Source organism: Epinephelus fuscoguttatus, linkage group LG3 (assembly GCF_011397635.1).
Source record: "Epinephelus fuscoguttatus linkage group LG3, E.fuscoguttatus.final_Chr_v1".
Taxonomy (NCBI): Eukaryota; Metazoa; Chordata; class Actinopteri; order Perciformes; family Serranidae; genus Epinephelus; species Epinephelus fuscoguttatus.
Genome location: NC_064754.1, coordinates 43,483,995 through 43,501,004, shown reverse-complemented (window position 1 = coordinate 43,501,004; position 17,010 = coordinate 43,483,995). Strand labels below are relative to the sequence as shown.

General features: G+C 40.2%; 1 protein-coding gene across 4 annotated transcripts in view; it reads left to right on the top strand.

Moving 5' to 3' along the window:
- rptor (regulatory associated protein of MTOR, complex 1) overlaps positions 1–17,010 on the top strand; it is a 287,229-nt gene that overhangs the window by 100,256 nt on the left and 169,963 nt on the right. For all 4 annotated transcript variants that reach the window (XM_049571490.1, XM_049571494.1, XM_049571491.1 and 1 more), the window contains exons 5-6: positions 2,799–2,957; positions 5,535–5,681. In XM_049571490.1, the coding sequence (XP_049427447.1) occupies positions 2,799–2,957; positions 5,535–5,681 (306 nt within the window). The remainder of the gene's footprint in view (positions 1–2,798; positions 2,958–5,534; positions 5,682–17,010) is intronic.

Here is a 17,010-nt window from a genome sequence, read left to right as displayed (position 1 = left end):
GTTTGATGCCTGGAGTTTTTTCAGCTAAATCATTATTGTTCAAAAATGTGAAAGGGCTTTTAAAAGGTTTGACATCTTTCAAAGCACGTCTTTGTTTGAGTCAATATAATATTGAATCATTGCAAACAAAATGTCTCTTCCAGCTCTGCCAGCTTCTTAGTCACTTCAGAACTGAGTCAGATTTTTTATTTTTGTGCTGCTCAAAACAGAACGCACAAAGCATCCAACAAACAAACAAACAAACAAACAAACAAACAGCTCACTAATATATTGTAACTGTAGTTTTTTGGTGAAATATATGAGGCTACACGTTTTGGTTAAGTGTATTGTAAATAATTTACGATTGTACTGGATGGTACAAAGTGATAAACATACAGTATACATATGGTTATTAAATTCATGGAAAAACCAACTAAGTATTTTAAAAAGGTATTGTTCAGTCCTTAATGTGAGATTCTCCAACCTGGGGAACTGAACTGGAGTGAAGAAAAGCATTCTTCTAAAACATACTCCCTCTTTTGATATTTTTATGATGGTGGTGAGGAGCTCTGTCTAAGGCTGGATAGACACTGCATTTTCATTGGTCTGCTGTGATCTTGTAATGCACGCTGTATGTTTTTACCACTCCTTCTGCACAGCAAATACATGCAGTTTTAATGCTCACATTTTTTAAAATGGAATGACTAGTTACAGTCAGTTCACACTGAACCTAAACATGGAATCCTCAGTTGGCTCTGACCATTGACAATAAATAATATTCCAATAGACAAAAATAAACAGATAGCCCCATGATGGAAAAAAAACAAAACAAAAAAAACCCCACTTTTGCTTTTGTGCAGTGTAATTTGAATGCCCGCCTTACTCAGACTTCCACTGCTTTAACTTTTGTTGTTGTCCCACCGTATTTCCCCCGACGCTGCTGGGGGCCATTAAACATGAAATACGAAAGGACTTTCGTCAGTGTCTGATACTAGAAGTTACTGACCAAGCTCAGTTTTTGACGTCTAAGACTGGGTTGGAAATTCCGCCAACTTCTAAAATTAGTCAGACGCAACCAATTTAGGCCCGAAGTCGGGTGACATGCAGTAATGTAACATCTGCTTAGTTTTAAGCTTTGTCTATACAAGCACAAGACACTGTGGTGCAGGCCTCTGTAGATGGCGTGCAAGCTATAAGCATGCAAAAAAGAGTGTAATCTCAAGATGTTTTTTATGCTCCAAAACAAAATGTTCTGTGGATAAATAAGAAGTCAACGAGTGTTACTGGAAGAACGTTAGTGGAAAAGTAGGCTGAAATCTCAAAGGATTTTTTTTCCCTTTTTTTTTTCAAATATAAAAATATAAAAATAATATGAACTGATAAGAATTTTGTGGTCAAAGGTCAGTGTGATCTCATAAAACATGTTGTCAGCCAAAACTCAAGAATTCATATGCTAATTATGACAATACTTCACAGAAATGTCCAATAGCATTAAATGATTAAGTGATGACATCTTATATCCAAAAGGTCAAGGGTCGACATTACTCAACATCATATCTCAGGAATAGAAGAACATTTGGTCAGATACTGAACTGGTGACTCTTATTTTGAAACTGTGCTGATTTTAGAGCATGATAGGATGTTACCTGCAGTGTAGAAGCATCTGCTTCCATAATTCACTGGTCATATCTCTTCAGGTTAGTTCTGTCACTTTGTCTTTATGTGTCACTGTTGGCCTATTCAGAGTGCTTTTTGATGAGAACCTGTACACAGTAAGTGTTACAGTAGGACATGCCAGATATGCATTACAACATAGCTGAAGTTAATGTGAACTTGAGTTTGAAGAGTGGAACAGGAGTTATTTTAATTTTGCAAGAGAAAAATTATTTGTGACCTTGTCTGTTCTGCAGTTTGCAGCTCCAGCAAAGCTCTGCTTTATGAGGCTTTCTGGTTTGCAGAGGTCGCTCTCTCCTCCATTGTTTGGTTGTTTCCTTGAATTTTCAGATATCTTGAGCGAATAAAGCATGTCCTTTATCTCTTAGCTGAACGCAGGTCAGCTTGACATGTCAAACTGTTTTCCTTACTCAACTCAATGGACAATTACATCATACTGCGCCTTTTAGTATGAAAATGTAGAATGTCACATGTCAAATAGAAAAATCCAGTGTTTTTTCTTCATAGCGAAGAGGCCTAGTTAAATTATAAACAACCATGATGTAAGAGTGTGTTTCATTGTCCTCAAAGAAAGTCGGTTCTCCTGCCTGTTTTGTCATCATCGACCACAGAGAGTTCTCTGATTAAAAGCGTGTGTTTGTTAGATCATCTTGACTCTGGTGTTCTCTCATGTGGAGCATTGTGACGCACACAACATAAAGAAATATGTAAAGAGAACCAGTGTGATGATCCCCTCCTGGCCCGCCAGCCCGGTGTCTCATAGTTGTGCATCTCTTTGTATTCTAACATGCATATCTCTTTCCCCATGGCATTGTTTGCTATATGTTATATTTATTTAACCCGCACCAATGCCAGCAGGCATTGCATCATTTACCATGATGAATAGGGATGTAATGCTCAGCCTGCTCTTCTCGTTGTATCTCTTTGGATTTGCAGGCAGGATAAGTGGTCATCGTGTAAATGTGTGTTTTTATTAAACCTTTAAATGCCTTTTGTTACCTAAACAAAATGGTCAAATGTTATGATAGAATGGAAAACAGTACATCATATAATGTCAAGCTTGAGAGATGTAACAATTTAAATTTTAGTTTCTGATGTAAAACAATCATGCTGATGTGTTCGTCTTCTCCTTCCTGTTTTTCCAGGCACGTTACAAACAGAGTCTGGACCCCACGGTGGACGAGGTTAAGAAGCTGTGCACGTCGCTGAGACGCAACGCCAAAGAGGAGCGAGTCCTCTTCCACTACAACGGCCATGGGGTGCCACGGCCCACTGTTAATGGAGAGATCTGGGTCTTTAATAAGGTATGAAATACACACATGAGAAATATGCTCTCATAATCACATACAGGAGCCACGGACCTCTAGACCCTTTACTGCAACAATGTTTCAAGTAGGGCTGCACAGTTAATTTAGATAGTATTGAAATATGGCCAAGTGCAATATCCAAATTGCAGGATGTGTAATTTTTTTTTTTTTTTTTTTATAAAGGTAAAATGTGTCACAATATACAGTTATGAATGAAGAGTTGTGGTGCGACAGAGACGCCCTGGCATACAACTCATAGTCCAGACGTATAGGAAGAACCCAGCAAAAATCACGTCATTGCCATTATTATATTTTTTCCAATAAAATAATATGCAAAAATAACCCTACCCATTAAAATCGCCACTTAAATTGCAATCACATTTCTTTTTTATTATTACTATTATTGTGCAGGTCTAGTTCCAAGGAAAACATATTATCTGTTGCTGGGATGTCACAGGTTGCGTTTACATGTGCGTCACACATGCAGTCATAATGTGAATAAGGAAATAATCAGTGTAAACAACATATTCTTATAGATTAATGCGGTTAACTAGTAGTAGTACAATTCAGTTCACATTAATGAATACCAGTGGGGATGTGTTGCTTGCATTTCTTAAACAGTGGTCAGTTTATATGTGCCCAGGTCATGTCATACAGGGAGCTATAGTGTGTTCAGGGCTAGTCAAAGACATGTGTTTGTGTTTTATCCACTGGCTTTACCAACTTTCCCCTCTTGGGTTGGTTATGTAGCTTTCTTAATAAACATTCTTTCTAGATACAGCTTTCATTTCATACTCTATCCAGCCTTACACAATATCATCCAAAGAGCAATGTTATAGTCGCTTTTATATGTCCTATTGCCTGTGCATCATGGTCACCATACATTTACTGCATTCCTTTGAAGTGTTAGGCCTTGATCACACAGAAAGCCATGTAGCGGCTGGAGGCGGCTTTTTGTTATTGTTTTTAATGAGAATTAAGCTTTTTGCACGCTGTTGTTGCGTTGCTACACATCTCGCATTTCTGCGCTCTAAACTCCTTGAGTTAAAAAACTTCAACTCAGGGCGATAAAGAGCCCCACGTCATTTTTGCTTTTTGTTTAACTGCGTTGCTTGAAAGGTGGGCCTTCTGTGGTAGTCATGACAACAAGTTGAGGAGAAAGGAGAAACTGTTGGTAGTGGTTGCTGGATACCCAGAGCTGTACAACTTTACAAACCACAGTTACCACAATCTCAATAGAAAACATCAGGCGTGGAAGCATAAAAGTGCAGTACCTGAAATGGCCATCATGGAGGCAAAGCTCCTGGAACAACTGGTGGTACCCCATCATCCACACTCTTTGTTAAGGGTCTCATGTACCCACACAGATCTCTGTTTACCTGTGCCCAGCAAACTATTTGCTGACAGCCTCTCACCCTCAACCAGAGCTACAGCAAGTACCCTCTGCCTGTCCATTTGAGGAATTATTACTAATTAGCCATAATTATTTTTATTGACATTAAGTAAATAAATAGATAAATAAACTGTACATTGATTAGACAGGACAATTAGGGTAAGGAGGTGATGGGGGTTGTAAAAAGCCACAGCAAGCTTTTTTTTTTTTTTTCCTCACAACAATCAATTTTTTTAAAAAGGGCAGTGCACTGTGCCTCCGGTTTTGTATCTTGCAAAATGCCTTCTATGTGATCGAGGCCTTTGTTGGTTTGCAATGTAATTATGGACTCGAGTAGTACAATAAGGAAGAGTAAATCAAGATGTAAAGTAAATTTATGCAGGTAGCAATGTCTATTGGCGATGCCAGTCCATGCTGCACTGCGCTGACGCGCTGAGTCAAGCAAAGCCGACACGTGTATGGATAAGGGCTACTGGGCTTCTTGACCTGTAGTCAAAAGGGCCAAATGACTTAACAACCAAACACACAAGCGTCCTCATAGCCCACCTGCGTGCCGCGATCTTAGTTATATGTTGCAGTGTAGAGATTTGCCAATCAGACGTATAATTTTGAGTTGTTCATCGCCTTGTCCTATAAGTAAGCACCCACTCACAATGATGCACCGCTGCTGTCTGAGCCTGGCTGTTGCCTTCATGTCCCCAGTACACCCTCGGGCCTTATGTCCTCTCCTCCTCTGTTCTCCTTCTTTTTTCTTCCACATTTTACCCCTTATTCTTATTCCTTTTCCTATAAAATGAAGCTGCTGTCTCACTGGCTGCTGAAACAAGAGATCAGTGGGGATTTGGTGTTAAAACAGTGTCTGGGAAGTGGTGTAGAACCAAATTTTCCATTAAGCACAGAGTATAACACCTTTATAGCACCATGGTTATAAGATTTATTACTCAGTGCCTCCTTCTGTGTTCCCATCATCCTCATGCTTCTGTCTCTCACTCTCTCTCATTATAATTTTCTCTTTTCGACAGTTTCTCTCCCCCTCCGCTCTGCTAACACTCTTCATCAAACAGATGACTAGTTAATAATTAATGACAAATCTATAAAAGTGAGTTTTCAGCGATAACACGATATCCCGTCTCTCTCATTCCTCAGTCAGACGTCTCCTTTCTCATCTGTCTCTCTTTCAGAACTACACCCAGTACATCCCGCTGTCCATCTACGATCTGCAGACGTGGATGGGGAGCCCGTCCATCTTTGTGTACGACTGCTCCAACGCGGGAATCATCGTCAAGTCGTTTAAACAGTTCGCCCTGCAGAGAGAGCAGGAGCTGGAGGTGGGCAGCTGCACACACAGACACACTCATGGTCCACAGCATGTCACAACACAGCAGCCGTGAATAAGTAGCGAGGTTGTAATTGGAAAAAAAATAAACACGTGCAAAAGATTAGGTGAGTCATACAAACACACAGTGTGTGCAGGCAAACAGGGTGAAATAAACCGCTGGTATTTATCACTTATTAATGGAAACGTGGGAGATTTGTCACTTGAACACACGCTCACACATATACACTCACCCTGTCTCTCGCACATATATACTGATATACTGTGTTTATAAAGGAGGCCTAGGCGGTGTCAGTGAAAAAAACAAACAAAAAAACAAAAACCCAGTATGTCGTCAGTGCTGTGATCCAGCCAATCAAATGGGCAGCTGGATCTAAATCATTGAGATTTTGGTTTGGTCTTGGGAGCACACACACACACACACACACACACACACACACACACACACACACACACACTCTCACACAAATACACGCCACTACCAGCCTCAGTCCCTTTCACCGCTTCATCTTTTTATTACGTTTTCTCTCTCTCTTTCTCTCTCCCGGCTATGGCATGTTATGTGAATCCCTAATGAGATGGCGCTGTCATTCATCTCAATTATTCATGGAGAAGTTTCAGCCAGACTGTAGATTAGCTGGGAAACGAGCGAGGGAGGCAGAGAGAGAGAAAGAGAGAGTGGGGGTACAGGATGAGCTGAGCAGAGAGACGGGAGGCAGAGCAAGAGTAAAGAAGAGCTGCTGTGAACGCCGTGCTACCCATTAGAGTAAAGGTGAAGGCAGCAGCTAAACTGCTGAGTTGTCGCAGTGTTTGACAGAGCTCGTCACAAGTGTCTCTCCATCCTCAGCCTCTGCAGCTCCTTTTTGTTAAAGTTCACAGAGGTCACTGCAGGGCTGCACTGTATACCCTATTGTACACTGTGCATTTAAGTTTTTCAAAACAGGGCGTACTCCGAAGGTATTAGCTGCATCGTTGCACAAAAAGTATTTACTTAAAGGTGGGATCTTCAGGGTTGATCTGTAGCATTGCAGTAGGGAAATAAACAGAGGAAGTCCCCCGGTTAAATGCAGGGGATGTTGCATAACATCCATAAGCAATTTCACTTTTCCACCTGAGTGCTCGCCCTTCTCACCCCCCTTGTACAGGAAGGAGGGGTGGGGTGGTAATGGAAGATAAAGACAGAGGCAATGACTTCCAGAGAGTTTTTAATCATGTAGGAGATGATCCAGGCGGGGAGTCCCCCACCTCGCCCACGCGCTCCTGCACCCTCTTCCAACTGTCGCGACACACACGCTCTGTCAGCCATTTTTAAAATAGACACACACGATTCACATAGCACGGCAGGCCTGAACTCACCAGGGACTTTTATTTGGAGATGCAGTGATGCAGATGAAGACCAGAGCACGAAGGAGACGGAGGAGGATATGAAAGGAGGAGGAGGTGTTTTATCACTCCTCCACAGCGCCATATCAGCCTCCTCCTGCAGTCCTTTCAATCAGTCAGTCAGTCAGTGTGTGTGTGTGTGTGTGTGTGTGTGTGTGTGTGGGTGGGTGTCTGCTCTGAGTGCTCTATTATAGGGCCACCTGCTTCCTTTTAAATATCCCATCACTTCCTGCGTGCACTCAGCCAACATGCTCACTGCATTAGCTGCAGGGTGGAAAGAGGTGTGTGCGTCTACCCTGCAGCACTCATAGCCAGGACACGTCGACTGTGAGAGCTTGTGCTTGTAGTTTGTTGTGTGTGTGTGTGTGTGTGTGTGTGTGTGTGTGTGTGTGTGTATGTTGTGGATTTGATGTTTGTGTTGCTGGTGTTTCCAGGATGCTCACATTAAGCCTCAACCAGCTCCTTCTATCATTTTAATGAATAATTAATGCACGGCTGTAAAATTTATTGCTTGACTAGAGTTGCGTTTTGGTAGACGTGCGTGTTCGTGCATGACTGTGCTCCCCTGCTGTGATCATGTGTTGTTACATCTGGAACAGACAGACACACACACACACATCGTAGGATTAGTCTCATAAATTAGTGTCACTTTTTTAAAGAAAGGAATTCTCAGCATTTAAATAGTACCCTGATATCCCCAGTGGAAGAAAGCTGTCATGGTGATTTTCATGGTAATTTGCGAGATTACAGTATGCTAATGTGATAATTACAGTGGATGCTTGGCATTAATCAGCTTCTGCTGGCAATGTTGTCGTATTTACCATTTGGATTACTGCGGCACGCCGTCACACGCTTTTCCCCAAAATTTCTTTCGGGAGGCAATGTCGTCCTCGGGTTGACACAATGAGAGGCTTTAGAAACGCACACCACTTTGTTTGTGATGTCTGTCTCTGCAAGCTAGTCGACATTTTCCTCATTAGAGAGAGAGGAGAGGAATTATGTTACACGAAGATTGGCACAGATCCATCTGCACGAGAACAATCAGGCACCCACTCACGCCTGCAAGCATTTCAAAGAGAAATGAAATATGCATGTTGCTAGAAAAAAGAAGAGACACATGCACAGTTACACACATTATCACACATCCCCCCGATTAATTAAGACTATTCTTCTGTATTTTTAATATCATGATTTATTCATGTGTGTGCAGAGCTTCTTATAGAGCGCTTCTGTAAATACATAATGTCTCACACTGAGATCTGAGCTTCAGCTGCTGCTGCCTTTTTTTTCAACACTTATTATAGAGTCAGCTAATGAGTTATTAGACTAGCGGAGAGCAGGGAGGCTGTGCAGTATATACAGGAGTACGGAGGCATTACATAAATCTACAGAGCCTCATCACAAGCCTGTTTTTGCAGTTTGATTAGCTTAACCTGAAACTGGATTGAACATTTGAATCAGGTCATGGCAGTTTTATGAATAAAATACTCAGACTTTCTTTACTTTTTTGTTCCTTTTTTCCAAATGAATTTACAAGGTCTACAGAAGGAATTGCAATTTTTCCAATTTAGTTTCTTGTTTAGTTTCCCAGGCAGCCTGCTGGATCATTTGTTGTATTTGTGTTCCTGTCTCATCTTCTAATTGACTCAGCTCGCCCTCTGGGCGCAGAATGACGGGACGTCCCCTCAGTGCTTGCCTCGGGTAGTGTGGTTTTACCCCAACTTGCATCAGATGCTGAGCTACAGCGCACAACAAGCTGGGAGGCCCGACGAGTAGTTTTTATTCAGGAGCTCTGGTGTATTACTGCTGTGCTTGTGGTTGTATTGGTGGATCTACCAGTGTTAATTTTGACAGCTACTTAAGTTTTAGTCTTGGTCTTGAGACAAAAATGCCTATTAGTTTTAGTCACATTTTAGTCATTTTTATCCTTCATAGTTTTGGTCGACGAAAATTCAAAACATTTTTAGTCAACTTTAAGTCATTATGTTTTCCATGTTTTATTTATTTATTTATTTATTTTTAATCTTAAAACTTATCCAGTTAGGCTAATTCATGTATCAGGAAGTAGAATCAAGGTGACAGATTATATAAAAAATTCATTTAGACAATTTTTTTTCTACAACTACAGATAATTTCTACACACTTACAAACTGTCATCCAGCAGTGTTTGACAGCTTTAAGGGGTGATTTACAAGCACACGCTGACTGATCATCATTTGAAAAGCTCAACATCTCTCTATTTATGCTGTCAAAAATGTTGACTCCACCAAAAAGCAGAAGCAGAGGAATAACTTAATTTAAGCCTGAATTCTTTCTTAATCTGCAACATGTTAGTCTGGAGGTTTAAACTCGTGTCCTCTCACAGAGTTGGTGATTGAAACTAAACTTTCATTTCTGTCAGAGAAAACTGATCTGACTTCAGCCTGTTTACTTACAGCACAGCTACACAAACTTTCCGGAGACAGTCAATGAGTGGAGTCCAGCAGCTGTTTGCTCTGCTGCCGTTCAGCAGCTAATGAGCAGAGCTAACTGCTAACAGCCACCACTGCAACTGACAAACTCCACATGTCCAATCAGCAGCCCCACCATCCACAGTCAGACACACACGGCTGATTATTTCTTGCTGAATTACAGCTCACAACTCACACTAACGGCTGGCGCTGCTCTGGTCTGAGTGTTTTTGCTGGCTAGTGAAACATCCTGGTGCAGACTATTTACTTGAGTATACCAGCCTGTCACTCATGCGGCATTTGAAGACAATTATAAGCACAGCCGTTCTTGGCTTTCAATGTCCGATAGTCCATCACTAACATTTTCATCACGTCTCATCAACAAAGATAAAATATAGATTTTGTCATAGTTTTTATTATCAAGATCTATTTTCTAGCTTTCGTTTTGTCTCATTTTTGTCACGGTTTTTCGTTTATCAAAATTTTTCATCATAGTTTTCGTCAACTAAATTAACACTGGTGGTCTACTGTATACGTAAACGCTCATGTGCTTGTCTGTGTATGTTCTTCCACTACACATTCTCATATTATTGCTTCTTTTGACATGGTAGATTGATTGCTGGAGCTCTTAGTGCACACTTGATGTAAGGCACTTGGAATATTTTTCACACTCTCCTTCTGCTCAGCCGTCGTGCCTGTAGCCCCCAAAAGTGTTTGCAAACACAGAAAGAGTTTTAGCACTTAAAGCAGCATTTTCCGCCACGGTAAACAGCTGTTCAGGGTGTCTACAGCTCTTCAACAGGTCTTACAGTAGCAGTTTGCCAATGTGCTTATCTACAGTGAGCCGGGCTAAATGTGCAGTATATAATCACAGCCTATTTATGCATCCCACACAAACATTTCAGAGCAAACTGAAATTGGCTCATTGCAACTGATGGAGGGAGCACGGGTAGGAATGAGGAATGAAAATGGTTCTGTATTGGAACCAGCTGCAGATTTTCCAAGTCAAATAATACACCAAGAATTGTAACAGGCATTTGTTAAAAGATAGAAGAGCACTTAAAATCCAGACCAGTAAAATCCAAATACTTCCTTAAATTGTGGTCACATATTGAATCCAGTTCCTTGATGGACAGAGCAATGACAATGCATGGTTGAGTACAGTAAAGAAAAGACCAGCGTTTGATCAGTTTGGGTTGAGCCGAATACTTGGATGAAACAAGTATTCGGTACAGATAATGTACTTTTTATAAGTACAGGTATCTTCCGAGTATAGTGTTTCAATATCTGTACTCGTGATGAAAGAATATCCTCATGTGGGTAGCTGTGTTCAATCTCTTATTCTTGTGATCAAAAATGATCTGAAGCTCAATTCTGTGGCTGCTCTGTAAATCATTTTCCAATTTAGTAATAAATATAGCAAGTTCTGATTGACTCATGTTAATTTCAGGCTTAACCTCTTGTACTCCACCCCCATTTTGAAGCAAAAACGCCTAAAATGACATATCCAAATTAAAATGACTTTAGCTTCTGAACTGCTCAGACTACATGCATGCATGAGGTCTTGCCAGAAAGAAAACTCTCTGAAGTTTCTTGTGAAAGTGTCAGAAACACTCTAGGTGATACAGAGACAGAGTAATGAGCCTCTTAGGTCAGTAAAAAATGAAGATTTTGCCTAAAATAATATAAAAATGTATTTCAGGATGAATAACTGACAGTGGCTTCATCTGAGCAGGTAAATGACACTATGGGGCTGTAGGCACACTATCAATGAACATGTGTTTCAAATTTGAAGAAGATTGCACAAAGTATGACCATTCTACAGAGTTTTTTCCATGAAAAGATCCAGGCGGAGCTCCAAATGATAAGTCGGTCACTCGGCTTCAAAACAGTACTGTCAGTGATCAAACAACACATTGTACCTTATTGAAATCAGGTGTGATTATGATAGCTGATGTTGTTGTTGACACAGAAACACCATAAAATATCACCAAATAAAGCCATATGAAATTTGAAAGTTATGATCCCACTTTCTAGACGGTGTATCTCAGCCAAAAATAGTGGTAGGAGTGAAACTCCTCTTATAAACCAGCAAAGTCCCCGCTAACAGCTCCACATAAGTTGCGAGTAATCCTTTAACTTTTCCCGTCGAAAAACGGCATGACAGAACTTGTCACCACTCATCGCCATTTTGTACTTTGTGTGTTTAGGCTGCTCTGGTGCGAAATACATAATAAATAAAAGAGAAACGATGTTACTTTAGAAAAGTCGAGAGCTTCCTGAATCCGGCAATACCAAACATCACATGGTTTGATGACGTGGTATGCCTGGGAGATACCATTTAACAGAGGAGGATGGGAGCCAGGACGTTGGCCTGGTGGAGTTAGAGGGTTCCCACGGATATGGAAATACTGGAAAAGTTTTGAAATTTCACAATCACAAATTTCAGGCCTGGAAAAGACATGGAATTTGTTGAAAAAAAAAAAAAAAAAGAAGAAAGTTTTGGGGTCATGGAATTTTATTCTTTTATGAAATTGTTACATTAATCATAGGTGACCTTCCACGTAGTGTAGCAGAACAGCTTTTCTTCTTCTGTTGATGTAACTGCTGCATTATGTTTCTTCATGTTTGCCCCATGTTCTATCTCTCCCTTCATGTATGCCAGCTAGCAGCAATTATGTTTGATCAAAATCTGATATGTTTGAATAACAAGGGGCGTGGAAAAAAAGATATTTGTTCTTAAAAACAGTCATGGAAAAGTTTTGAAATTTTATCTATGAAAATTTGTGGGAACCCTGAAAATAACAACATCTGATTAGACCACACCCACTTCCAGTTTAAGCTCCACTCATTATCTATTTAAATCCAGCCCATGCCAAATACAGATACAGATAATTTTGTTTGTTACGCAGATACAGAAACAGATAATGGTGTACTTGCTCTTCCCTAAACTGGCTTTACTGTAGCTGAATAAGCCCTTGTTGCTGATATTGATCATTCAGATCAAGTTGGAACTTTAATTTCTGACAGTGAAAATATTTCATGTGGACTACTATTTAGAGGTCCAGTGTGAAGGATGTAGTGGCACCTAGAGAATGGGTGATATATGACGCATCAAGGGTAATGTAAACATAATGATTCTTAGTTTCAGGTGATTTTACACTTTTAAAAACAATGTTATGGGTATTATATTCCATTTCTGCCAATAGATACCCCGAAGTCCTACATTCTAGATATTTAAGAGAAATACGAAGAGATTCCATTTAAAATGTTGGCAAAACTTTAGAGAAGACATCCTGCTGCGTTCCTTTAATGTCTCCACTGTGGAAGTCACACGTTGCAATAAAAATAAAAAACTGGCTGCAGAGTCAATTAAAAATGGATGAGCATCATGATGCAGTTTTTCTCAGAATAACAGAGGCTTGTGTTTTGCAGATAATAACAATGATAATATAATAATCTCACTCCCTAATTTCTCACTAAAATCAGGCAGAGCTGCAAAATGAAAGCAACCACCGACAGCAGTCAGTGGTGTTAAAGGGAAGTCTTGGATTGACTCCATTAAGACCCGTAGCTCATTAAAGTCTACTCAGCAAAAGACAGAAACCATATTGAACTCTCAGAAAACAAGTCAACAGTGAAACAGCACAATGAGCACATAAATAGTCAAGAGCTCCAAATATAATTAAAGTTTCACATCACATGTAAGCAGCCTTTATTTTTCAGGTTTGCCTGTATCGACTGAGCCGTCTTAGAGCGTGGAAATAACACACTAATTCTGCTCTTAGAATAGACGAGGGGATTGTTTACCACTGAAGACCGCCTGTAAGGGGGCAAGCAAGAGGAAAATGTCCTCACTGGGATCAATAAACTATCACATTATCATTAGGTTCTCAAAATGTCTCAGGCAGTGCCTCACTTGTAATGGTTGGTGTGAAAGTGTAAGGTGGCAAACCTGTAAAAAGCACTGATTTGTTTCTTCAGCAATCAAAGTGTCTTCCTGTTTTGCACCAGAGAGGAAACAGAGTTAAAAAAAAAAAAAAAAAAAAATTATTGCTCATCCCATGCTGTCCATAACAGAAGCACAGAGATGAACTCAGTTTGTTTTACTTTTTTAGGCTTATTTTTGTGTGTTTCATTTTCAGTGTGACACACACACAATACAGAAGATTCAAAACATCTCTGTGATGGACAGGGTTCAGGCGATAATAAATGCAGTACTTTTAAATGAGAATGAACTCACTCCGGGAAAAATGGACAAATTTCTGGTCTCAGTGAAGTCCGCTGCAGAGTTGACAACTAATCAAGTGAATAGCTGATTTGCTTTTTGTAGAAAAGTTTTCTTGGAGGGATGACATGATGCCAAATCTGAAAAGCACAAACTGCTTTCAACAATAATGACAACAGTTGGAACAGACTTGTGTGGGCGTTAACAGGGTGCTAGTGCCTTCACCTGTTGCCATGGCTGGACATTTGCACAAACTCACACTGAGCCTTCAGATTAGTTTTTTAACTTGTTTTTACTTCAAGAGGTCTCTTTCTTCTTTTTGCCTTGGCATCCTTTCTTCTGTGCATATCTTTCTATATCAGCGCTTCTCTTCAGTCTGTCTCTGACCTTTCATTTCACATCTTATCTGGTCTTCAACTCAAGTTCATCCTGTCTGCTTGTGTCGTCCTCTCCTGTCACTGTGTCTAAACTCAAACTCCCTCTAGTATTGCCACAATACCAGGATTTTAGCTTTTGTGACAATGCTGATTTCTACTGTAATACCAGAGCAAACAAGGAAATCAGTGACAACCATCACTTCCACATTTTCTAAACGGCAGCAGCTTTGGTCAAACATATTTTTCTCTAAATGTGTGTCAACAAATGGGGCTGTCACGAAGGGATGCTCTCCACGTCTGTGTCTGCTGTGTCCTCTGACAGACATTTACTGACAAACCCTGGCCACAAACAAGTTTCATCTCTTTAAAGACAGATCGTCTGTCACCCAGCTCCTCTTCTCTGTCTGTCTCTCTGTCATTCATTTCCCCTGACAGCAGGTCAGGCTTTGGAGCAGATTCAGACTTAGATAACTTTCTGTGGTTGCTGCAGCTTTAAAATACCTCCTGGTATTTTTAAACCTCGTTCTTCTACTCAGACAAATTTTAATATGTTTCTTGATAAGACTGGGCAATATATTGATTTTATATAAATATTGTGGTATGAGACCAGATATTGTCCTAGATTTTGGATATGGCAATATCTTAAGTGTTGTGTTTTAAGTGTTTTAAACTTAGCAGTTACCTTGCTTACTTGTTTAGCTGTTCTATTATTTGACTTTACCTACTTAGTCATTATATCCACATTACTGATGGTTACCAAAAAACATCTTGTATGAATATTAGGGTTGGGGCGATATATTGATTATACTGAACATATTGTGGCCTGTTCCATGTGGGATATATAAGATTACTTTAATATGAACATGGAGTATAAAGAATGTCATCAGTTTTTTTAAGCCACCAGTATGAGACTTGCTTCAGCGTTGATGTTCTCTCACTCTCTCCTGTGGCTTCCTCCCTCTGACAGACACACAAACATAAAGAAAGACCCACATACACGATACATCACACACACATTCCTCAGCCCATTCCGATCACTTTCTCCTGAGTGACAGTGTGTGAGCAGGGCGAAGCATGTTTCTTATCTGCAGGGCTCCAGACCGCTAACTTTACTATTTAGTGGCATTCATAGAGCACCAATGCCACTTGCAAATATTATCAATAGATGAACTGGAGAAATGTTAGTTTGTTCCAGCTTACAGTGAAGAAATAGTCACATGTGACTAGTGTGTGTTTTTGTATCTGCAGGACTTCATACTGCGACTGTTTAGTTGCATTTTGTGACCATGGAGCACCAGTACATCTTGCAAATAATGTTATTATTGTTTGACTTTGAGAGCTCTTAGTGTGTTTCCAGCTCACAGTGAGTAAATCCTCACATTTAAAGGTGAAGCAGCGACAGTTTAATCACTTAACATCTAACTGTTGACCGGAAGCTTCATGTTCACAGCAAAAGCATCAACACTTTGGCCCACGATGATCTGGGTGCTTCAGAATAAAAGCACTGGTGGTTCCACTTTGATTTATTTATTTATTTATAACAATACTATATTGAACTTCATTACAACAGTACTTATTTAACTTTATTATGACAGTAGCCACTTTATTTAATTTTATTGTAACTGTGGTTCATTTAATATTTTTTTATTTTAGTAGTCCACAGTAGTTTAGAGAAGATTCTGAAATATTGAAATATAATCATGTATTGGGATATAGCCTAAAAGCTGCAATGTTATTTTTGAGCCATTTTGCCCAGTACAGGGGCTGAGTATCGGTACTTATCACCTTTAAGGTATCAACCACAGTAACATAGTACTAAGTAATATCTAAACTTCTCCAGTCAAATTATACCTGCACCTGTCTTTTTGCGCCAGGGGTCTGATCTTAGACTGTGTCGACTCCCTGCTGGGTCAGGAAACTTTCTGTTGCTACCATCTCTGGAGTCGCTCTCCTCCCCGAGAATGGTTAGTTCAAGCAGTTGTCCGGTTAGCATGAACATCCAACACCGGGCAGTTAAACTGTGCCAACGAACTCACAATGACACCAAAATAGCTCAACTCTGACATTACATCTTTTAGGGTGTTTTCACATTTAGTCCTTATTAAATTAACCAAACTCAGTCCTCTTTAAGTGCGCCAAAAAGTGGACTGACAGAAAGGGGACTCAGTTCTTCTTGCGTTCACATTGTCAGTCTATTTGAAAGAGGACTCAGTTCTCTTTCTGGTCCACGTAAGCTCTGATGGGGCCTCAGTCCTCTTTCTGTTCACACTATAGCCTATATATAATATATATTGATGTAGTTTTGTTTTTACTTTGATGTGGCACTGCAGTGTGATGATGAAGCCCCTCGCTTTCAGGTGTACTTAAAACTGGAGGAAAACCTTAGCATTTCTTGTGCTTTGTGAACAGTTGCCGTTTGATGTTTTCCTTGCTCCATATCTGGAGGAGTGCAGTTGTTTCATTGTCAGACCAAAGTACTCCTCGTCCACTGGTCATGCTGTCCTTACCTGTGGCCATTGTTCCATTTGTTTATCATGCGTCCCACTGAAATAGCGTGTGAGTCACTGCTCCGAGTCTGCTTAGAGGGCTGAAAACACCCTCAATAACCATTGGGTAACATTAGCTGTGGAATACTAACAGTTAGCCCCGTTACTATGTATGTATGGGCAGACTCTCACCAACCATCCCCTGCAAAGAGCTCACACTCCTCCAGCAGCAGTGACAACCCATACATCTAATGAAGTACTCTATTGGTATCAGTATCACTTTAAGGGTACTGATGTCATAATGTTTAAAACCACACCCAGGTCTAGTAAATATTTTGTGAAAGCATCAATAGTCAACCCTACAGTATCATTGCAAAATTTATATTGAGGTATTTGG